Source organism: Crocodylus porosus, unplaced genomic scaffold (genome assembly GCF_001723895.1).
Source record: "Crocodylus porosus isolate Cpor-Errol unplaced genomic scaffold, CroPor_comp1, whole genome shotgun sequence".
Lineage (NCBI taxonomy): Eukaryota > Metazoa > Chordata > Crocodylia > Crocodylidae > Crocodylus > Crocodylus porosus.
This window is the reverse complement of record NW_017728931.1, coordinates 84,496,500-84,521,065: the sequence shown is the minus strand read 5'-3', so window position 1 is coordinate 84,521,065 and position 24,566 is coordinate 84,496,500. Positions and strand designations below refer to the sequence as shown.

At 41.1% G+C, this 24,566-nt stretch overlaps 1 protein-coding gene across 4 annotated transcripts in view; it reads left to right on the top strand.

The window, feature by feature from the left end:
• MON2 (MON2 homolog, regulator of endosome-to-Golgi trafficking) overlaps positions 1–24,566 on the top strand; it is a 133,828-nt gene that overhangs the window by 54,847 nt on the left and 54,415 nt on the right. For all 4 annotated transcript variants that reach the window (XM_019543311.1, XM_019543314.1, XM_019543312.1 and 1 more), the window contains exons 11-20: positions 4,014–4,167; positions 9,105–9,328; positions 11,085–11,166; positions 12,257–12,438; positions 16,690–16,802; positions 20,487–20,591; positions 21,116–21,196; positions 21,283–21,356; positions 21,434–21,524; positions 23,764–23,865. In XM_019543311.1, the coding sequence (XP_019398856.1) occupies positions 4,014–4,167; positions 9,105–9,328; positions 11,085–11,166; positions 12,257–12,438; positions 16,690–16,802; positions 20,487–20,591; positions 21,116–21,196; positions 21,283–21,356; positions 21,434–21,524; positions 23,764–23,865 (1,208 nt within the window). The remainder of the gene's footprint in view (positions 1–4,013; positions 4,168–9,104; positions 9,329–11,084; positions 11,167–12,256; positions 12,439–16,689; positions 16,803–20,486; positions 20,592–21,115; positions 21,197–21,282; positions 21,357–21,433; positions 21,525–23,763; positions 23,866–24,566) is intronic.

Sequence of the window (24,566 nt, the reverse complement as noted above, 5' to 3'; positions counted from 1 at the left end):
CTCAGCCAGTTCCTGGGGGAACTCCTGGTCAAGCTCAGGACTTTGGGTGGGAGGTCTGTAGTAGACTCCCACCGTTGTGTCCCCTGTGCCGTGTTCCCCACGGATTTTAACCCAGAGGGCCTCCAGTCATCCACCCTGGTCGCCAATATCAGCTTGCAGGAACGTGTAGCTTTCCTTAGTATAGAGAGCTACCCCCGCCCCTTTTATCTACACGATCCCTCCTGTACAGGATGTAGCCATCTGTACCTGAGGTCCAGTCATGGGTGGAGTCCCACCAGGTCTCCGTTATCCCTATGACATCAGAATTATTTGTATTGAGCAGGAGGACGAGCTCCTCCTGCTTATTCCCCAAGCTCCTGGCATTTGTGTACAGGCAGGGAAGTGTCCCGTTGGGGCCTCTTGCCTTGCCCACAGATTGTACCAGGGCTGGGGCAAGGGTGGGCTCCCTTAAATTCCTTGGCCTGCTGGCTTTGCAAGGGTTGCTCAGTGGGCCAGCAGTGGCGGTAGTCCCCACGTTCCCCAGCAGGCTTAGTTTAAAGCCCGGTGGAGCAGGTCAGCCAGTCTGGCAGAGAAGAGCCTCCTCGCCAGTTATTATATTATTAAAATTAAACTAGTACAACCCTTTTGTTGTGTAAATCATGGTAATCATATACCTTATACTTTTATGGAGAGGGAAGTAAGCTAAGTAGTATAACCTGAGTCTACACTGGGGATTGTGTTTCTGCAATGATTTGTTTGTAGTTGGAGACAAAACCAAAAAACCCCCACCACCTCAAGTTTATGCATAGACTGTGTTAAAACCATGCGAAGGTCAGGGGTTGGCAGTCCTTAGGAGTAATATAATGCTGCTTGCTTTGCGGTGGGCCAGTGCTGCTGATCCGGTGCTGCTGCGTATGCAAATCTCTCCCTGTCACTGCAGAAGCCCCCCAGTGCAGATTTGCTGCAGAAACCCCGTGCAGCTGCTATCTGGCCTTTATGGCCTGAATAAAATCCCTCCATGGGCCAAAGATTGCCAAATCCCATGTGGTTATTTCTGTATTCCTACTAATCTGGAACTACAAACACATGTTTCCTCCCAGTTACAGGAAGTATCTCCCCCTCTTCTGCCATGTCCAATGGCCTTCAATGGAACAGCAGTTATTATGTTTTAATGTATTACAATAAATTGCTAAGCATAGGTAGCATTAATTGAAACTGCTTGTTGTCATGACCCACATGAAATGATTTAGGGTGGTTATTCTTAAAGCCTTTTCTTGGTCTGGGGGATTTTCACCATCTGTTATTGTTTAAATATTTGATGACCATGCAGAAGGCAACTTGTATGTATATTGATGACAATCTTTAGCAACATAGACGTTTTTGATGCATTGAATTCTGTGATCTCAGAACAAAACCAATTCTGTGACTGCAGTGTATGTGCAGACGGTTATTCTCAAAACCATTTGGGTCCTTGAATAAACAGTAATGTTTAACAATCCAGTTTTATTTTACTGTTGGACTGTTGACCCTTCTTATGATATGATATTATTTTATTCTTAACTCTCATTTGATGTAACAAACTAGAACGATAGAATGCATTTGAGCGCACATTAGTGTATTTACTTGAATATAAGACAACCCTGAATATAAGATGATCCCCCAATAATTAGATTTACTATGGAAAATGTATACATTTTATTACAATTTTCCAGGTATAGAATCTTAATTAGCAGTGGATTCTCTTGAATTTGCCCTCTTCCCAGTTCTACAGTAGGGAATATAGTGGCTGGGGAAAGAGGGAGGCAGAGGTAGCCTCCTTGATATCTTCCCATCCTTTTTCCTCCCCACCCCCTTCCGTTTGTAGCCTTCTTGCCCCACTTTACTGTCAGACCTGCTCAGGCTCTGTTCTGTCCCTGAGCACAAGTGAGCTGCATGTGATAAGAAGTTGGGGGAGGGACAGAGGCAAGATCAGAAGCTGCAGAGCGGGGCCAGGCAGAAGGGAGGGAGGGCAGAAGATACAGCGTAGGGAAGGAGAGACTGCTGTGGGTCTGACTTCGGCTCTGACCCAGACTTCAGTCTTGGGACCTTGGGCCGAGGCAGAACCACCTGCTGCTCCTTCAAATAGTGCAAATTACTATGGGTACATATTGACTTAGTTAAGCCAGAATTAATGCACATTAACCTTTTGTAAACTGCTTCACATTTTTGCACAAGTATTCCATAAACATTATGGAGTACCACTTTTGTGCCTACTTATACATAATGTAAGCTGTGCGTGATGTTAGTCCATAGCCAAAAGCCTCATGACTTATCACTTGGTTCATTGGACTGGCCCCAGCAGAGTCTACAGTGTTTCAAGCCATGGTGACCTCACAGTCCAGCACTGCTCAGTATGTGTGCATTTTCCAGTTATCCCCACAAAAGATCCACGTGCTTAACTGGCCCCACACTTGTAACTGAAACTGTGTGTTCTTGATGCAAGTCCTGGGACCCTCCCAAAATTTATATGCAGATGAGGCACAGGGCAGCCTGGTCCCTGTCCACCTCATAGAGAGTGGGGCCATGCTAATTTCATTTGCCAAGCCGAGCCGGGGGGGTGACAGAACCTTTTGGCTCCATGGAACTTTGGTGATGTTTGCCAGGCATTTAAGGCTTGTGAAGAAATGGAAATAAGAGAAAGAAAGGCACTGCTTAGTGGTGGGAGTGAAGAGGACGTTTAAATGTGTTTGATGTAATGGTTCATCATGACTTGAAAAAGTTAGTGCTGAGGGGGACTGACTGCCATGTGGACCATATCTTATTCAGATGGGCTGTGTTAACCTGTCCTTGTGGTAGGTTCCCATCAGCATTTTTGGCACTGGGGGTGGAGTGTTGGAGCTTTGGCCAAGTCCCAAAAAACCTCGCAACCTCTGTTTGGAAGATACTGGCATGCCAGGGGTAGATGTCAGGTGGGCTACAAGGGTGCCAATCCTTGTTGTGGTAGCACAGCCCCGGCCCCTTTCTCCCTGTGATCCCCAAGGTACGTGTGTATCTGCTGCCAGCAATGAGCTGGGCCAAGGCTTTGGACTTCAGTGCACCCCCGGCTCTGTGGTGAGCGGCAGGAGCCTGCCCAGAACCTGAGCTGCTCACAGCAGGCAGCTGCGACCCTGCAAGCCACTTGTACCAGGGTCCAGAGCCCCAACCCGGCTTGTTTCCAGCAGTGGTTGCACATGCACCTTGGGGAGCATGGTGGGAAAAGGGCTGGGACTCCAGACCCTGGTGCACTAGTTGCGGCTGCCCGGCATAGCCAGCCTGGGCTCGCTGGGCAGGTTTCTGTTGCCTGTCACAGAGCCCGGGTTGCCCACAGCAGGGCTTGCAGCTTCCTTGCCACCTGCTGTGAGCAGCCTAGGCTCTGTGACCAGCAGCAGCTACCCAGAATTTGAGCCACCTGTGGCATGCTGAGCAAAATGTCTTCATGTGCCATGCTGTGGCACGGATGCCAGGGGTTGCCAACCCCTGCTCTAGAATGTCTTAGTGCTAAATTGTCTAGTTTGCTGTTATTTCTCCAAGTCTTATTTGTATCTTACTGAAGAGTTGTATTTGATATTTCTGTGAACTGATAATGAAGCAACTATTTTAACTTTTTGTTTACAGTATTTGTCTAATGTAGTGGTACATGGTGATCTCTGTTTGTGTTTTCTTTTTCTTTCTTTTGGTCCAGTATATATCATGGTGCTATTTAGATTTAATGGCTATAAAATGTTTTGAATGCGTCTGTTTGAAGTTACTAGGAAGTACAAAATATTTTAAGTTGTAAAAGAGAATGTATTTATTTTACTATTATAACTATAATTGATGTAATTCTGTCAGAGTCTTGTTTTAGCCAGCAGAGGGCACTCAAAAATAGATTTAAAAAAACTTTTACCAAGCATCTGGTTTAATACATTTATGTCTCTGCACATAAAAGAATATAAAAGAGGACACTCTCTGTTAATTAAAATAAAAATAAATATTATGGTTAATCTTTGTGTGTTTGTTTTTTATATATTGTACAGGAGGCAATACACCTGGTGGGACTGCCTCAGCCCAGACCAACCCAGGAATACTGGGAATGGGTGGAGGTGCAACTGTATTACCTGCATTTGAATATAGAGGTACCTGGATACCAATTCTTAATGTAACAGTCCAGGGCAGTGCTAAAGCTACCTAGTAAGTAATAATGCCTATTTTAAAATGTTTTAGTTAAAAAAAAAAAAAAAAGTATTTATTTATTTATTTATTTCTTGGTGATTATACAGTATTTCTGTTGTATGGCAAGCCATGCATTGCATTGCTAATGTCAAACAATGTAGATTCTCTTCAGACTGATATTCTTCTTTAATGTCAAACAATGTAGATTCTCTTCAGACTGATATTCTTCTTTATTCTTTCTATATTTGAGATTCCCATTTGAATATTACTCATTACTTTATCAACAGTCAGCCGTGTTCTTTACCATACCCTTTCTGTGTTAATTCTGTGCATACTACATCTGTGTAGTAAGAAGCACTCATGGGAGTAGAAAACACTTTTCCAACTTTACTGGCAGTTTTTTTTAAGTTAAAATACTGACAGTATTAGTGAAATACTTGTCCTTTTGCTACTCTAAGTGTATTGTGAGTCCCTATGCTGAGAATGAATTATAAGCAGTCCTTCACATGGTTGGCATCTCAGTCTTTCTAAAGATTATAAATCAGAAGTTCATGTACTCAGAACCTGAGCCAAGGCTTATAGTCAGTTTCAGGATGTTATGATGTCAGTCATTCATGTCAATAATGCTTCAACAGTGTCATCTCTTTAAAATGTGGTTTATTTTCAGAACCTACGAAGTGTTACTACACTGCTTAAAAGATGTCAGGCACCTCAAGTCAATAATCTGAAGATTCATACATGAATGTAAAGAGGCTGCTTCCTAACTGCAATTGTAGACTTAGTCTTTTAGAAAAATAAATTCTAAACTTTATTTCTTTTACGTACATGTGTACACTATTGCTAAACCTTCAAAACTAATGTTTACTGAAACAAGGAAACCAAAAAGGAATGCAAAGTTCTCTCTTATTTGCACTGTTCTTGGGGACTACTTGTTTCAACTATAAGTGGATCCTTTCTGAAAACTACTTGAGCCTTTTTCTCCCTCTTCTTATTTTTTCCTCTCCCTCTGATTTTTTAGCTAAAATCATCGTGCTTCCCCAAGCACTTTCCAGCTTTGTTCCTTAAATGACTCTTTTTTTCCTAAATCATTTTAATTTCTTTTACCGGAAGAGACTCTTAAGTTGTCCCCTGTCTATAGTCTTCTTCTGTCTCATCCCATCCCCTCCTACTGCTGTAGATTTTTTATTAGAACCAGAGATGCAGGATTCTAGGGGTCTCCTGTATTATGACTATATACATAACCTAGTGAAGTCCCTTTTGTATTGTGGTAAAAGCCAGGCATATGAATCATGGGCTGGAATGGTGGATCTCTCTTGACCTACTGGGATTTCCTCTTCCCAGATTACTGTACCTTGCCTTTAAGGGCAAGTGGATTTGTGACAGCCCACAATCTGAATGTGTAGCTCAAGCTGACACACCATTCACCTGTGTGTGTGGGTTCAAGCACATGTGTTCAGCAGAGTATGGGAGTTTTTTATGGGTTTTTTTTCCTGGGACTGCCTCTGCATGGGGAGTAAAAAGAAGGTAACATGGGGCCTCTGCAGGACACGCTAGGAAATTTGGTCATCTCAACAGCCGACAAAGCTAACCTATTTAACAATTTCTTTGCCTCCATTTTTCTGAGCGGGGACTAGGTCACCCCCCCACACTGGAATCCCTGATGGTCCCAGGGGAGGCACAGCCAGGCCCAGGGTCAGAGAGGACCTAGTTGGGGAACTTCTGGTGGGACTGGATGTGTTCAGCAGGTCCTGACGATCTCCAGCCCAGAGTGCTGAGGGAATTAACAGCTTTATGAGCACTCATGGTGCTCTGGCGAGGTGCCAGAGGACTGGAAAAGGGCCAATATGGTCCCCATTTTCAAAAAGGGGAGGAAGGAGGACCCAGGAAACTATAGGCCCGTTAGTCTTACCTCGGTCCTAGGGAAGCTCTTTGAGAAAATTATCCAGGTGCCCATCTGCGAGGGGCAAGCAGGGAAGTGTATGCTTAGGGGCAACCAACATGGCTTCATTGAGGCAGGTCCTTTCAGACTAACCTGGTGTCCTTCTATGACCAGGTCACAAAATCCTTGGACACGGGTGTCACGGTAGACTTAGTCTTTCTGGACTTTAGGAAGGCCTTCAACACTGTCTCTCACCCCATTCTTGTTTAAAAAATTAGGAGATTGAGGTGTCGATGCCTTCACAGTCAGATGGGTTGCACAGAGGCAGAAAAGGATCTTGGAGTCATTATAGACTTCAAGATGAACATGCGCCGCCAATATGAGGATGCAGTCAGGGAGGCTAACCACACCTTGCCATGCATCAACAGATGCTTCATGAGCAGGTGCAAGGAGGTGATCCTCCCCCTCTATATAACATTGGTCATGCCTCAGTTGGAGGGAAGTGGACAGCATGGATCAGGGGGCAGCAGGGCAGATGCTGTGAGGAGAGGCTACGGGACCTGAACCTGTTCAGCCTCCACAAGAGAAGGCTGAGAGGGGATTTGATGGCTGTATATAAACTGGCCAAGGGAGACCAGCAGGCAGTGGGAGAGTTCCTGTTCTCCTGAGCACTATTGGGAGTAACAAGGAATAACGGCCGTAAGTTGATGGAGTAGATTCAGGCTAGATATCAAGAGGCACTACATCACAGTCAGGGTGGCTAGGATCTGAAACCAACTTCCAAGGGAAGTGGTGCTCACTCCTACCCTGGGGGTCTTTTAAAGGAGGCTAGAATGACACCTTGCCGGGGTTGTTTGACCCGAGCATTCTTTCCTGCCCATGGCAGGGGGTCGCACACTTGATCTACTCAGGTCCCTTCCAACCTTATCAACTCTGAAACCAGGAGGGATAGAGACACCACTCTGAGCAGAGTCCTTTGCTGAGTTGGGGAAGAACTCTCTAGAGCAGTGGGTTTAAGTTAAGACCTCATTAATGTGAATTCATGATATTTTTGGTTCAGGGAGGAATTGGTTATATTTGCTTTGTATTGTCAAGGTATTATTTACAGTCATGAGACTGGAAGTATGTTAAGTAACAGGCTGGAAATAAGAGGATGCTTGAGTTCAAGACTTGGCATAGCCCATGGAGTATCTTTGTAAGCTTGAGGAAGTCACTCAGTTTTCCTTGTTCCTAAGTTCCCTTCTCATAAATTGAGGGTGAGACGTTCAGGCCCTAGACAGGTGTAACATCTAAGATGCTTCAGATGGTGAGCAGGCAGGCATACATACCCTATGAAGTGCTCTAAAACTGGCCAAAATGCTGCAAAAATTATTGTGAGTATAATAGCAACTTCTCTAATGGGCTTCATTTTGGAGCTTTTCCAGTTGTGTGTGCACATGCAAAGAATGCTTCCTTATGTGGCTTTTGAGGCTAGGAGACTAGAGGCTGGGTATACAGGAGAGCACACGTTGGCTCTATAGTTAAATACAGATGGTCAGAAGCCCAAGGTTGAATCAAGTCAGTCTTTGCAGATTAGTCTAAGCTGCAGAGATTAAACTGAGAAACAACTGGACACACTTTTACCTTTGATTCAGGAAATGCATCCACATGTCTGCAGTGGTGTAGGCCAGAAGATGGGGGGTGGTGCTAGAGCACAGTTCTCTGGCACTTCCTCTTCCTGCTGCCCTTGAGGTCTCTGGTTTTGTGGTCCAGTATCATAGCAGCAGGACTCTACAAGGTTGCACATCACTACTTCTTCCTGCCTCCAGGTGTCTCTGGGATTTCTAGTCCACAGTCACATCCAGCAGCAACTATCAGTAAGTTTAGTAGGGCAAGGCAAGACAGCTGTGTGCTTATGGGAAGGGGGGGTTTAACCAGAAGAAGGGGGGTTTTAACCCCACTCCCTGGCCCCAGAACCCAGCCAGGGCAGTTTCTACCTCTCTTCCCCCTCCCCCAACCCTTCTCTGTTGGAGCAGGCAGCACATCACAGCCCAGGGCTGGAAAGCGTGCTGAGGGATTGTGAATTAACTAGAACCAGGAAGGGGTCTGGGACAGAAGTTTCATAAACCAGTTTGACCCAAATCAGTTAAGTCTGATACTACATTCAACCAGGTTTATCTTAAACCAAATTTATCTTATGCCAGCTTCAGTCACTTTGAAACTGGTTTATGTGCACTGAACTTCTGTTCTGTTGCAGGCTTAAACCAGTTTCTGATGACTTAAACCAGTTTATATCCAACTTTAGTCCCTAGCCTCTCTGTTCCTCTCCCAACCCCCCTCCCCTCCAACCCAACCCCTTGCCCCCCAAGTTGTCAGAATCAGATATGGCAGTGATAGATATTTGGTCATATTCTTGCATCTCTCTCAGTTCTTGTGGTCCACCGTGATAACTCTCTAAAGACCATTTTATAACTTGGCATTTAGTTTATGGTGATTATCTTAATCATTATTTTCCTTTATTTGAATTCCTCATGTCTGTGACACTTCCATAATGCAGTATTTGAGTTAATACAATAAGAATGAAAATGAAGTAGTTTTTCAGTGAAATATGCTTAAGTATATCATTTCTAATAATATTTAGGTATTATGTAACTGTCAATAAATACAGATCTTGCTATTATTGTATTTAGTAATGTTTTGTTCTTGATATATTTGTATATTAACATTTTCTTGTGGCTTTTTACTGTAAAGTTGAAAGGTTATTTTGTAACAACTTGGTATTGTAATAATGGGTGATTGGAGTGTTATTTTACTTCATCAAGTTTTCTGTGTTGCTCTCTCAAGTATATCATTTCTAATAATATTTAGGTATTATGTAACTGTCAATAAATACAGATCTTGCTATTACTGTATTTAGTAATGTTTTGTTCTTGATATATTTGTATATTAACATTTTCTTGTGGCTTTTTACTGTAAAGTTGAAAGGTTATTTTGTAACAACTTGGTATTGTAATAATGGGTGATTGGAGTGTTATTTTACTTCATCAAGTTTTCTGTGTTGCTCTCTCAATCCTTGTCAATATCTTCATCCTTTTAGCTTAGAAATGCTGGACAAGGTCGAGCCACCTACTATTCCTGAAGGTTATGCCATGTCTGTGGCATTCCACTGTTTGCTGGATCTTGTTCGAGGTATCACTACCATGATTGAAGGGGAGTTGGGACAGGCTGAAACAGATGGTCAGACTATGACTGAAACAACTTTATCACCAGCACAGTCTTCAGACCAGCAGTCGGTATCTGGCCAAACTGACAAGGAGCTAGGTATACAAAAATAATGATACTATATGAACTACAGTTCAAGGACATAAAATCTTAGGAGTAAAAGTCTGAATTTTAAGTACTAAATCTTACTTTAAGAGCCTTTATGGAGCTTTACCCAATGCACCCTAGTATCTCCATAGTTAATATTTGCTTTTAGTTTTATCCAGCTTTTCATTTCAGTATTTTAATTTATAGTTTCTGAATGTTATGTACCACTTTGTTATGTACCCCTAGGGGTGGAGTGTTGGAGTTATGTACCACTAAATGTTGTGCACTAGGGGTACACGGTGTAAAGGATTTTACGTTTACATTTTGTCATGCTGCAAATCATTTTTCCAGAATGTTGGTAACATTTTTAGTAACTTCAACACAGCAGTTATTCAAAATTCTCTCAGAATTCGTTTTAATTGTTGTTGAACCACCAAAATGTTTTGACTTCATACATTCTCTTTTCCATAACAGCTCAAATATAGGTTCCTTTGAAAGTTTAATACCCTTTGTTTCTAACATGTATGCGTGCGTACGTGTGCGCACAGAAAGAGGGCAACAGGATTTCTGTTGACTATCTGAGTTGTCTAGTAGTGTTGTCTTGTCTTGTCTTAGCCACGGCCACATAAACATGGGCATTTGGCTTCCCAGAGACGAGCTGCAGCAGTGCACCTTGCACTGCTACTACTTGTCCCCAGGGAATGCCCATGCCATGCACACTTTGGTGTGCAGCAGTTTACTCTGGGTGGGGTAGGAGAAGCTGGGTCCAGTACTTTTGGCCCCGGCAGTCGCACCTGTGGACCTTCTGGGGCTGCAGCAATGGCTGTTCTGTCGTGTGGAGCCTGGCCAGCAGCCGCAGCGCAGTTCTGGGCAGCCCAGCTCCACTTTTGAGCAGCGTGTGCTGCCTGTGTATGTGCTACTCCACTTCTTTTTTTCCCCATGGGTTTTATGACCCCTGGATATCCGGGGTCAAAAAACCCGCAGGCGAAAAAAGCGGAGCAGCACATGCAGGGGCAGCACTCCCTTGCAGCATAGAGAACATCTGAATGTACGGTATGTACAGATGTTTGCAGTCCCTCATACTGCACAGCTGTGATCACCTGGACATGGCCCTCAAGTCCTTAACCTTACTTATCATGGAGACTGTGGAAGGCCAAGAGCACAACCTGGCCAGTAGAAATATTGGGGTTGCAGAGTTCATGAGTTTACTAAAGAGTCTCTAGGAATAAGGGAAAGCTGAAAGATCTGTGTTGGGGGAAGAGGATTTGGAGGAAGAACAATATGGAATCTTTGTGTACCAGGTCAATAGGTGAGGCGGGTTTTTCCTCTCTTTAGCAGGTATATCTTTTTACCCATATCTCTACTACATGCACTTTTCTCGTGAATAAATACTTGTACAGGTGAAGTTGTAGTCTTGTGTTTACACTGTGTGTTTTGAATATAGGTTGATGCAAGACGTGTGTATGTGTGTGCTATAGTGGTCTTATTTTGAAAGTGCAAGTGTTTCGTTTTGGTTTTTTTTGACTGGATATGACTTGGAGTGCATTAAAGTATGTGAAATAAAAAGGCCTTTATTGGCATTTTCCATATTTTTTTTGTGATTTGCTGGGGTGGTGTTTTCACATTAGCAAATATGACTGAATATTTGTTTAGGACAATATAAAAGCAAAGAAGAAAATATCCAGCAGTCACCATTTTTCTGTTTGTTCTAGTAGTCATTAAAGAATGTTCCATATCTATCACTACTATAAAATATTTTTCTTTTAAGTTAGCAGAGCTGTCTGGGAAGAAATGGTGAATGCATGTTGGTGTGGCCTTCTAGCTGCACTGTCGCTGCTTCTTGATGCCAGGTATTTATTCTCTTAATTTTTCCTTATTCTCCATAGCTTATATTACCAATTCTATCCAGAACAGATTTTTTTGCAGCATGTCAAGTTGGCTGCTGTGTGGGATGAAACTCTTCACAAGGATTAGGAAGGGATTGTGAAGAAGTGTTTGAGTTAAGAATAATCTGCCTGGTGGTCACCAAAAATCTAACACAGCATCTAGTATGGTAGTCCCCACAGCCTTTTTAGACTCAAGGCATCTGTTGAAAAATGCCAGCCCTTCGCTTTCACTTGTTCTTGACTACAGAAAAATAATAGAGCAATTTTTCTGTTGCAGAGAACTTGGAAAGATCACAGCAGGTCAGAATGTTCTTGACACTGGATTCCTATTTAGCATCTCTGGAGTTATCTGGTGAATCCTGTGCAAGTGTTCACACACCTAACAGTGCTAATATTGCATAACACTCTGTGGCATCGTTAAAAGGATCTTGTGGCACTTCAGAATTGGAGTATTAGTACTAGTGTTCTAGTACTAGCTGGAGGCAAAAGTACTTATTTTATAACCATTACTTTTTCAAAATTATATATTTAGTTTTTTTAATCTCTCTTTACACTAGCCATTGGAATTTTTTAGTGCAATGAAATGATTCTTCTTGAAGGGCAAAAGTCTTGGTTGATGTAATTAATGGAGTAAATAATTTTCCAGCATCTCTAAGCTCTAGAAAATCCTTTACTTTAAGCTTCCTGTTAAGAGCTGTTGAGGAAGACATGGTAAATGTTTCTTGGTGCCGTTACTAAAAGCTATGATTTTACCCAACCTTTTTCTTTCAGAAAGTTCACACTTGTTCCTTTAATTATTGTTTTAGAAATATTTTTCTGACAGCAGAAGTTGATGCATCTACTCTTTATTCCTTATGCTAAATCCTTCAGAACTGCAGTGTTATATAGTGCGAATTAGAATTCAGAAATGTTTTATTAATTGGGTACATTTGATCTTTAATGTTTTCAGTGTTAATTTTGTCTCTGAATTCTTACTGACTTTATCTAACTTCTACTTAGCTTCTGTATCATCTTTTGATGACTAATCCCTGCTAAATGTTCTATACTCTTTCAGCACGGATGAAGCTGCCACAGAAAATATTTTAAAAGCAGAACTGACCATGGCTGCACTTTGTGGAAAACTGGGTCTTGTAACTTCAAGAGATGCCTTTATCACTGCCATTTGCAAAGGCTCCTTGCCACCTCATTATGCTCTGACTGTACTGAACAGCACAACTGCAGCTCTTTCCAATAAAAGTAAGAGCATAATTTATCTTCAATTTATATACTTTCATCTGTTAACCTAATCTTCTCTGTCTCGCTTTCTCCTTCTCTGTCTCTCTCTCAAATCAGTATTTCATGTTCTAAATAATTCTGAATCATAGTGGAGACATAATATTTACTGATCTAAAATATGTGCCTGTGCAATGACTAAAAGTATCTTATGTTGGTCCTGATGCTGCAGGACAACAGTTGTGATTGTAGTTGCAGTGATCTCTGTGCAAGGATATCTGGTACTAATGCCTTGCATGATCCTTATTTTATTCATCCACATTAAACCTTGGAGAAAAAAAAAAAAGAAGTGTGGTAGGTTAGGCTTCTTTTCAACGCAAGAAATGTGCTGTTCCACATTACTTTGAGGCTTTCTATATATCGTAGCACATGTGCCTTTCTCCAGCATTCCCTGAAAATATATATTTTTTAACACTTTAAAAATCTTGATTGCTCTTCTTAAAAAAAAAAGAAAAGTTATGATTCAGTATTTATATTTTCAAGCAAAACTTCTCTATGCTCTAGTGCATTTTACATAGAAAAGAATAGATACCTTTCATTGTATTACTCAGATATGTTATGACACTATGTGTTTGCATCATTCTTACCATGATGCAAACTCAAGGACCTTTCCCTGCCTGTAGGAAAGTGGTTTAGATGCCACCACAGCCATCTCTTTCTTTTTTTGCTTCTCTCCTGCTGTCCTTTGATTTTGCAAGAGGACTACTCAAGGTTGAAAGTCCTTGCATGATCCAGTGGATAGGTTAGAGGCTAGAGCATGTATAGGGTGGTAGAGGGACCCCTTTAGTCCTTCCACACACAGTGTTTTAAAAAAAAAATCTTATAAATTAAGAAAGGCTGAAGCTATTAGGCTACTGTACAGATTCCCATATTTTGCTCTACAGATCCCCTGCTAGGATGAGGCTTCTGGGCATGTTTTCAGGTATCGCATTCCTTTATAGCTTACCTTTGATATAGCTTATACCTATTAAGAAAGTGGTAAAAGTAAAAGGCTCCAGAGCCAATGCAGGGTATTTGTGCTTTGATGGTATTGTTACTGTGGTGGATCCCTTCAAATCTATAATTTCAAGGGAAGAGATGACTATTTTGAGGGAAAAGGGATGGCTATGAATTGTGGGGTGGCTGTAGCTCACCCTGTAGCCCTTTTCCCAGAGCTGCTGCTGTCCCCCCCGCCTCTGCCCACTCTGAGCATAGGCCTGGCTCAGCCCCACACCGGGAAGAGTCTGGTGCAGCCCACCCTCACCTTAAGTGCAAATCTAGGGGGCACATGGCCCCACATGCCTTCCCCAGGGGTGCACGCAGTAGCAGGAGCTGCCCTACCCCTCTCCCCCTGCCCCCCTCCCAGACAAGCCCTATCCTGCGTCCTGCTCCATGCTGGCTGGACAGCCCTAGCCTCACTTCCTCCCTCACTGTGGGGGAGGAGGGGAGGTGCTCGATCTGCATCCCCATGCCTCTTCCATCCCCCATTCCTCTTCCCCACCCCCACAGACTTGCTTGCTGGATGCTGCTCTCCAGGCTGCCAGGCCGCATACCAGCAATCAGATCAGTATTGGCTGATATGGCTGGTTAATAATCGGCCATCAGTATCAGCCAAAATTTCTTTACTGGTGCACTGTTACAAAGAAGGCTTATCTAATCATGACATTTTTGTACAATTGGAACTTACGATGGTTTGATTGAATCATAACTTTTAATGGTGCATCACATCTGTATAACGTATAGTGCGTTGGATATGCGTCACTGCAGCTTGCAGATGAAGCATTCATTCAGTTTAATGCTGATGCATGCTAGGTAGCCATCCCACATTTCCCAGCACAGATCTCAGAGGGATCTTGTAGGAGTAGCAGTCTATAGTTATAGCTGTGCCATTAACCTTCAAAGGAACATGAATGGTATCAGTTAGGCATTTCTCAGTGCATGAAATTTGTTTTTTCAAATACTGAATTGAGTTTTTGTTTCATTAAGGGTCATTGACAGGCTTCATGTTATGCTCAAGTTTCTTTAAAGAGCTCATTTTCTCTTTTAAAAATAAGTTATGAATAAAATTTCAAAAACCTTTAAAACAATGATCAAGTATACATACAGTAGAGTTTGGATCGAGGGGTAACAGGAAGAAGGGTAGAAAGGCTACTTGCAACAAGGAAGCTCTGACACCCTAATTTTATCTATACACTAGAACTGCAGCAGTACACAGTGAGTGACTCAGTGAGAGAAGACTGTGAAGAGCCATATCCAGAGCAAATGCATTTATGACAGTGTTGGCAATAGTTGTGCCAAACATTTGAGTGTGGACAGGTAGTATATTGCAAGCTTGGCAAATTCCATGTTATGCTTTTTGAAGTTTGGTCTGCACTGGAGCATTTTGAATCTAAAAAGTCATATATGCCATTATGTAAAATATACTTAATACTCATTAAATTTGGTATATTCACTCATGATGCTATTGATTTGAATTCCATTCAGGTTTAAAAACTGTTTTTGGTGCTAACCTGTAAAGTCCTTCTTTGAGATTTTAAGGTTTATCTTTTGGGATTTTACCATTATCAACACCTTTTGTGCATTTTCTAAAACAAATTCTTATGTTGGGGGAAAAAAAGCTTATATTAACAAGAGAGCATGACTGACCAGTAACTATACAGAAAAAAATAGAACAGCAGACTATATTACACTGTTTCTGAAGTGGTGCCAATGCACAAAAGTAAACAAATGAACACAGAAAAAGTAACAAAATCACTTTCCTTTGTCTTGTTTTATATTATTCTGGATAATGTTTTCTGAGAGACCCCTGCATATTCATAGCCCAAGGTAGGCAGCCTGGGTGGTCCAGGTTGTACTGTTTATACACCCCAATGATTGGCGTGTACAAGCTCCAGCTACAGGTGAACAACCATTCTGAACCTTGTTAGATTCAAGGCATTATTCAGAAAATTCCAGCTCTTAGTTTGTACTCTTTTTGACTATGGACAAATAATAGAGGAGATCTGTCTCAGAGAACTTCGAAAGAGTGCAATAGGTCAGATGTTTTTTGACGCTATAGATTTCTGTTTGAAATCTCTAGGTTTATTTTATGAATCCTGTGTAGGTGTCATCTTTAAAAGGATCTCATGACACACATGGGGGTGCTGTGACACCTCAGTTGAGAATCGTTGCTTTAAATTCTAGGTAGATACTAGGGCTGTGCAAAGCTTCAGTCAATGATTCAACTCAGCCTGACTCGGTGGCTGAATCTCCAAATCAGGAGGTGCCTTAATCTTTCCAAATTGAATCAGAACCCTCCGAATCGAATTGGAAAGGTTCGACGATTCGGACGCAGCTTTAAATGTTTTTTCTACGTACCTGAAGGTACCAGGTGGTTCATAAATGCTGTCATAGTTGGGTAGATGGAGTGTCTCACAGGAGCATGGGGGGGCTCCCCAGTGTACCTGGCAGTAGACCCAGAAGTAGACCAGAAGCACTTCCAGTCCATATTCCAGGTCTTCTGTGGAACGTGCTGGGGGGGCCCCCTGCACCCTCCCTGGCTCAGCATCTGGTGCCTCCTGGGTCTGGCAGGCACGCAGGATCTCCCTGCAGCTGATCGCCGAGCTGGGAGGGTATGGGGAGGGGCCCAGCGTGCTTGGCAGCAGACCCAGAAGTGCAGCAGGTCTGGAAGTACTTTTGGGTTTGCCACCGAGCATACAGGGGCCCTCCCTCCTCCCCCCTTCCCCCCGCACTGCTGTGGGACACTCCGTCTGCCACACCATTGCAGCATTCACGAGCTGCGCCTGGTACCTTGAAGTATGTAGAAAAAACATTTAAAGCTGTGTCTGGCCGAAATCAGCACTGAATCTTCAGATTTGGATTTAGCCAAATCAAATCGGGGACAGTGATCAGAATCAACTAATTGAATCACTGTCCCTGATTTGGGCCAAATCCGAATTAATACTGCTTGTTTTGCACACCCCTAGTAGGTACATATTTTTCAATTAGAAGTTATACGGTCTTTTAAACTGGTTTCTCATTTGGGCTGCAGGTAGTATATAGTAAAGGACTAATCTTTATTCTATAAAATGGTGACAAGTTGGCATACATATAAGTAAAAGTCCATGTTCTCAATCCTGTTAATAACACTAGATATAGGTGTTTCGGTAACATCACATATGCTTATGTTGTAGAAATTGAAGAATGTTATTATGGTGTTTATTGCATTTTAAATGAGGATTTTTCTCTGCTCCCTAGCATATTCCATTCAGGGGCAGAATGTTCAGATGATCAGTCCGTCAAGTGAGTCTCACCAGCAAGTTGTAGCAGTTGGACAACCACTTGCTTTGCAGCCACAGGGCACAGTAATGGTAAATCAAACTTTTTAAATAGATTGTTTATGCTTAATTATTTTCCATTCTTTGCATGTGGGTGTATGAACAGGTAAGCATGTTGAAAGGGGAACTTACCACATGCCATCTGATTCACAGTAGCCTTTTGTGTCTACTTCATTCTGCAACAGGTAGAATCTAAACCATGTTAATGCACAGTTGTTTCCTTCACGGGTTAACTATGTAGTTTATTTTTCAATTACTGTGGGCGAGGGCAACGCAAAATGGTTCTCTTGGATCAGTTGATACTAGGTTAGTGTGTTCCTCCCTCCCCTTTTACATCTCTGTAATTAATTGCATCCATATGCTGATTCTCATTCTCTGCACCAGTCATTTTCATATTTGAATTTTTTTAAACTGTCTTTTGCAATAGACAGTTATTTGAAATAATGAACCACTTCCATGTAGTAATAATCCCTGGTGTAACGTCTCTGATGGCCAAGAGCTCCCCAGTTGACAAATGCCAGAGTACACACCGATAAAGATACAGACACCGTTTTTGTTATATAAGAGAATTTGAAATAACAGTACTATTTACTTAGAGATCCCATTTTGTTTTGGAAGGAACTATTCAGTGAACAGTAAATGTCTAATCATGAAAAGGGTACGTCTACACTGAAGTACCCAGGGTCTTACTTGTGTTTTAGCCACTTTATTCATTCTGATGTGAGCCCCCTGTGTCCATGTTTGTGGACTTTGAAACCTGGACTTGTTTGCATACTTAAGCATATGGGTAAAAGCATAGGTTTTGCTTTAAAATAGATTTTTACCAAACACTTTACAATTGATTTAAGCTTGGGAAATAGAGCTAATATTTCACATACCCCCTGCCATCTCAAAATTCCTCAGTCCTGTCTCTACTTCCAACTCACAACCTCTACATAAAACTTTTCCTTCTGGTTTCTGTATATGTGGTTGTCCTTTAGTCCTTTGTTCCATGTGGCCCACCCCATGTTCTGCCTGCTCTGTTCAGGTCAGCTCAGTTCAGCTAAGCTAGTGTCACGAGGTGTTATTACAGCGCTTCCATTAGCCGATGAAAGGAGAACAATGGGATTCTACTTAGTTTGGTGCAAGTACAGCAAGGACCGCGATTTCAGGAGAAGCATCCAAAATCATCACTGATATAGTACCTGGAAGGGGCTGGAAAAGCAGAGGATTGGAAGGAAATGCATTTGAAATCTGACGGACACCATCTTAAAGGCAAAGGGTGGCAGCTTAGACTGGTGACTTTTGGCCTATCTACCCTAACTTACTTAAGGAGTTTAACTAAGTGCTCCTGAATGACAAGCTTTTCATCTGGGAGAGCAGGGGTGGTATAGGGAAAAGGGACTGGGATAGGACTGGAGGAGGTAAGTCAGAGAAACAGGCCACAGTGCTTGAACAGGCTGTGGAACAAGCTGTAGAAGATGGCCTCCTTCTGGAGGAAAATATTTAAATATGCAATTGGTGCTTCATATTTATGAAGTTTGTAATCATTTAAAAAGAATCAAAGCTGAGATTGCAGGTATAGTGAACATTGAATACATATTTCTGTGCGTACTGCTCTCTGTACCTTTCATACTAGGGGGTTCAGCTGTTAGTTCAGACAAATAGTTATGTCCTGTATCCACTAGCAAAGCACAGAATAGTTTTACAGATCTTCACTACTGTAGCACTGACAAGCGACTTGCTAAGACCAAACTTCTTAGTCATGGGTCTGTGCAAATCTAAGGCAGGCAGCTTCCCCATGGCTTCTGAGCTGCCATGGCTTCCCTTATTTATATGTCTTGGTACTGGAGGTCCTCTTTCAGACCCATGTGAGTCTACTTTGTCATGTGGAAGTTCTGAGGCTACTGCCAGTTTCTCCTGGTAGGTCCCATGAAAATAAACCCATCACTCTGTACTAGTTCTTCATCAGAATTGCTGGTCCATTGGGAAGTCTGATGCTTGGAGCATATATAGGCAGTCCTCAACTTACAACGTTTCCAGTTGCAACATTTCGCACTTACAGCATTTATAAATTGACAGCGTGTTTCAACTTTCTGACGTCAGTTTCAACTTTACAATGCTTGATCTGATGTGACGCCAGTGAATGAGTTTTCTGTGTCGCCCATCTCCCTAGAAAGCGTCTGTCCAAACTTCCTTGGACGCTTTCTTTAAGAAAGCAGCCAAGACTCCAGAAAAACCTGCAGCCAAGACGCCTGAGAAAATTCCAGCCAAGAACCCTTCAAAAATCCAGCAAAGTAACCTCAAAGAAGGCCTTACAAATCAATATGATTGCTATTTACAATATAGATACATTAATGTAGCTATATTACTCATCTGTAATTGATTGAGTACAAAATTATGGGTTATTTTGTATGTACATAGGGTATTGGGGCTTGGATCAGGAACCAATCCCCCATTTATAACGTTTCCTACGGGAAAATTGATTCCGAGTTGCAGTGTTTTGACCCAAGACAGTTTTCAGGAACCAGTTGTCATAAGTCTGAGGACTGCCTGTAGTTTTTTTCTCCAATCTGCCATGTCACCGTGCAGCATGAATGAACTACCTTCTGTGACCTGTTGCTGTCTAACAAGCATCATAAGCTGCTGCTGAGCTGCAGTCTTCCATCTGGGTCTAACTGCAGTCTTCTGTCTGGGTCCAGCTGCAAAACAAGTGTAGCCACAAGCCAGAATAGTTCATCCAGCTATGGTGGATGCATGGCTTAGCTAGCAGCAGCTAGAACGATGGAAGTGAAAAATGTGTTGTCAGAAGAGCCTCCATTAAATGTTTTGGTAGCCTAAGAACATTTCTATACAGGAATTTGGGAAAGACAGAAAAATTGTTCCACAGAAGACTAAAGCATTTCCTAGAGCAGTGGTCTCCAAACTCTTTTGATCGCACACCCCTATCAGTAAAAAAATTTTTGAGCACGCACCCCCAATATATGTATATTTATATAAATATCCATATAAATAGAAGTTCTAATATTTTCTTCCTGCACCCCAGTGGATCATCTTGCATACCACCTGGGGTGCGCACACCCCACTTTGGAGACCACTGTCCTAGAGCACCTATTGGTAGTTGGTGGCAGACTAAGAACCTTGCATCGCATTCCCAGGAATTCTAGTACCTAACCTGATTTACAGGAGATCCAGTGTGGATGTGGCTACACGGGTATGATTTGTATTTGGCTCTGCACTACAGAAGCTTTCAGGAGGCATGGCAAGTTCAATATGGATGTACTTAGGAGCCCAGACTTTTCTGTGGTCTACAGTATAGGCATACTCAAACAGGTGTTGAAGGTATTTCCTTCTATACTTGAGTAATCTGTCATTGGCACCCATTATTAACATCCATACTTCGTTATTGCCCTCCACTGAGGTTTAGGAATTGTTATTTTAGAAGTGAATTGGACAACCATGTAAAAAAAGGTTCAGATAGCTCGTAGTATACGTATTTCTGTAGTAGATATTGAGAGTAATTTTTCTTTCTTTGCTGTCAAACTATAATCTATTTAGTTGGAATATGGGGGCAGTTCTTAAAGCTATTGAGGTACTTCCCTAAAATTACCTATACCACACAAGTTCATGTTTTCAATTTAATTTACCATTAAATATTTTTAGGATTACAGTTGTTTTACTAGGAATGCAGTTGATTTGCCATAATAAAAATAAAACCATTTTAAATGTTCTATTTAGCTGACTTCAAAAAATATCCAGTGCATGAGGACGTTGCTTAACTTGGCTCACTGCCATGGAGCTGTTCTTGGTACATCATGGCAACTAGTCCTGGCTACTCTTCAGGTATGGTATATGTAATTCTGATTACTTGCTTTTGGTGATAACTGGTGTTTGATGTCTCATGTGAGCATCATCCATCTGCCACAGCAGCAGAAAAACTTAGATTATGTCTTCAGTGTATGTTCAGACTCTCTCAAAGGAGTACTGTGACACCTGTCCTCTGAACTCAGTTAAGTATGTTTTCAAAAATATCTGCGTAAGGTGAAGCAGCCCTGTGAGCCATCTTCTGAATTGGAAGTAGGGTGGCTGCTTTAGAGCTACACTTTACCAATAAGCTGTGTTCGGGGTTACCTCCAGTTGATCCTGTTTCATCACATTGCTGCCTTGTGCTCTACAAACATACCTTGAGAAAACATATACAAGCTTACTGCTCTCCAAAGCAGGTAAAGCAGAATCTTGGAATCTGATGAGATTTTTCTAACTGTGTTCAAATAAGTATTTGGAGATCTGATCTCTTGAATATAAGCAGAGTACTTAATATTCATGAGTTGGTATACCACTCTTAGAAATTTATTTTTGTGTTTTAGCATCTTGTTTGGATTCTGGGATTAAAACCTGGTGTTGGGGGTGCCTTAAAACCAGGAAGAGCTGTAGAAGGACCCAGCACAGTAAGTTTAATTGTTCATTATATAATTTTAATGTTTGTGCCGTATTTCTCTTGTAGTTTATGAAACAAACTTGTGTTTGTTTGTAGGTTCTAACTACTGCAGTTATGACTGATCTGCCAGTTATATCCAACATACTTTCAAGACTATTTGAAAGTTCACAGTAAGAAACATTGTCTTATGATCATAATATTTGTTTGTGTAAACCCTGACAGTATGTTGATAGCTGATATTTTTCAGGTACCTTGATGATGTGTCTTTACATCATTTAATAAATGCCCTTTGCTCCTTGTCTCTGGAAGCCATGGATATGGCGTATGGAAATAATAAGGTATAAAATACTTTGTTATATATTTTTAAGATATTTCAGTGGGATAGGTATTAGACTTGTTTGTTTACTTCTTAAAGCTAGGTCACACTTGAATATTAAAATAAATGAATAGTGCATGTGAGCATAAAATAAATCAAGAACAATGATATTCCTTGTTTATATTTCATAAATTTTCTTATTTCTTTTAATACTTGTATTATGTTCCACTTCATAGTATTAATTAATTGCTGTCATGTTTTTCCACTAATAAATTGTTGTGCATGGATAATGTTTAGTAAGTCTTACAGACTTACTTAGCTGGACATTGTGAATGATGCATGCTGTTCTTAGTTGTATAGGAGATTTCAATTTCAGTATCTTTTGTAAAACGCTTCGAAAAGCACGCTTGCCAGTTTTGGTCTAAATTCTGGGGAGCCCCTAGCAGTCTCAAAGGGTATGGACACGCATACATTTGGAACAGTTTCAAAAGGTGAATGTTTCAGAAGGGCACCAGCAAAGCACCACTCCAACTTTAACTGCTTTATCTAGTATTAAAGTTGCAGTATTTTTGCTATGTTTGTATCCTTCTCAACTTGTCTATACATTCTAATTGTTATGTAACAGCTGCTGCTCTAGATATGTGTTGTTTTTTACCCACAGAATGACACTCTAGTCCCCTATCATCTAGGGAGATGAGAGAGGATCTACAACCATTTCATCCTCTTGAGAAATGTTGTCAAACATTCTATTGCTCAATCTTTTATGTTGACAGTAGCAATCGGGGGGAAAAAAAGAAAATTGAATAAGTAGTTTGAGTATATAATCTGTAAAATTTACAAAATTCAGAAAAAAAAGAAGTATAATAAAGGAAATTAAGTTAAATAAAATATGGATTTAAAATCAAATAAAAATGGGAAGAAACCCACATAAGTGAAAATACTTGAGTGCTGAATAATTAATTTATGATGCTCCTTTTAGCTATTTGGTAGATATGTACTCTTTTTTTGGCATTAAAAATGCAAGTATTTTGCATACAGATCATATGAATGGGAGCTGCATCCCATCTCTGCAGGCATCTTTAAATTTTGATTTCATATATACTGATGTGATATGAGCCTTGGTAAAATGATCTTGCTGTTGCTTTATATTTAATATAATAATTTAGAAGGCTAGTGGTAGAATAAGAGCCCTACTACTTTTTAAAGAAAATGTGTTTAAAATTTGTAGAGATATATATGGCTTAAAACTGTTCTTTTCACATCAGAGACTTTAGGGAGAGATTTTAATATTCTTGTTACTCATGCAAATGAAGAACGTAGAAAGAACTTATCAAGCTAATCTTCATGACATACTGCTTCTATTTCATGTGCCTGATCTTAAAATACTTCAGATGCTTCAATGTATACCTCCCAGTCCTAAGAGTTATAGAGCAGGGGTAGGAAAAATATCGCCTGTGGACCAGATCTGGCTTGGCAACTGATTGAGTCTGGCCTGTGGCTGCTGCTACATCACTCCACATGGGACTGAGCCCCGCCTGCACCCAGCACTGTGCACATGGACTGGGCCAGAGCTGGGGATGAGTGGCAGCACGGCCCCATGCAGTGTGCCACAGGGGCAGGCGCTGGCCAGATCAAGGGGAGGAGGGGTAGATTGCATATGCACCTGTACTGCCCAAGTGAGCTCTGCATGCGTCTCCTGCCACCCCCCCCCACCACCTTGCCACTTCCTCTTTCTTCCCCCCCAGCCAGCTTCCAGGACCTAGCTTGCATGTAGCACCCCCAATCCCCCAAATCTCACCAACACACTCACCCCCTCAACACTCCCTTCCCCCCCGCCCCCCAATTCCCCAACACACTATACAAGGGTAAGACTTATGTTGAGCTATTATGTAATTTCCTCTCTAAACACTGCTCAAGAAAAACAGTAATTCAGAACAAAATATTTTTAAAAATAAAATTAAAATGTTATAGTAGATGTTTGATTTCTAGTGTGCGATTTGTGTTTTATCTATAAATTGTTAAAATGATATTTTCAAAAATTTTAATATCTGCGGCTCACCAAAACTTAAGTGGCCTTGCAGCTGAAAAATTCCCCACCCCTGCTATAACGTGTATGCTGTGGTTCCAAGTTGCAAAATACAGTAGTATGACTAGAAAAAGTTGAGTTGTAAAGAAGAGAGGGAAAAGTTCTAAAATTAAACATGACCTCTCCAATCATTTATTCAGATTCCATTTTCTCTTTCAAATTCCATTTTATCTAGGAACCATCCCTTTTTGCTGTTGCTAAATTGTTGGAAACGGGATTAGTTAACATGCACAGGATTGAGATTCTGTGGAGACCTCTGACCGGTCACCTCCTGGAGGTAACTGATTTCTCTCAGTGGTATTAATTTGTATTTTAGTTAAAGCTTTCTCAGTATGAACTTAATTAACAAAGTAACAATGTTCTGTTTTTGGAACTTAGTTATCATATTTTAAATTTAAGATGATACTTTATTGGTATTGTTATTTTTCTCAGAGTGCTAAATACCTGCCTTCAAACATCTGAAATAAAGTTGATCATTAATTTACTATTTGACTTAGTATAACTCAAGCAAATTTTAAATTTTGAATGAATATATTCTGCTTATTTAAACCATGTCTTCAGAAAGAGTATATGTGTGTACCTGACAGACTGGAGCGTTTAGACTTGAGAAATTTATTTAGCAAGTTAAATGCATTTGTAAGTGCCTTAAAGGAAAATGCCTCTATTTATAGTAGTAAATAGGAATAACTGTTGTTCTTGAGTAAACAACATTTTGAATCATGTACAACATGTTTTGTCATAATAAAATAAAAACTTCTTTTGAATACCTCTGACAAACCAGCTACAAAAAATAATTCAGGAAAAATTCAAATTTAAAACTTACCTTGGTCAGAATATACAGGAGCATGAAACACAGGGATAGATTTAGAGGTAATTCTGTATATACACTCTTTTCTAAGGGGAGCTGGAGGAGTCTTTCCATCCTCTTGGCTCTTAGAAAATATCACACCTACACTTAAGAGTTTATTTGCTGTTAAA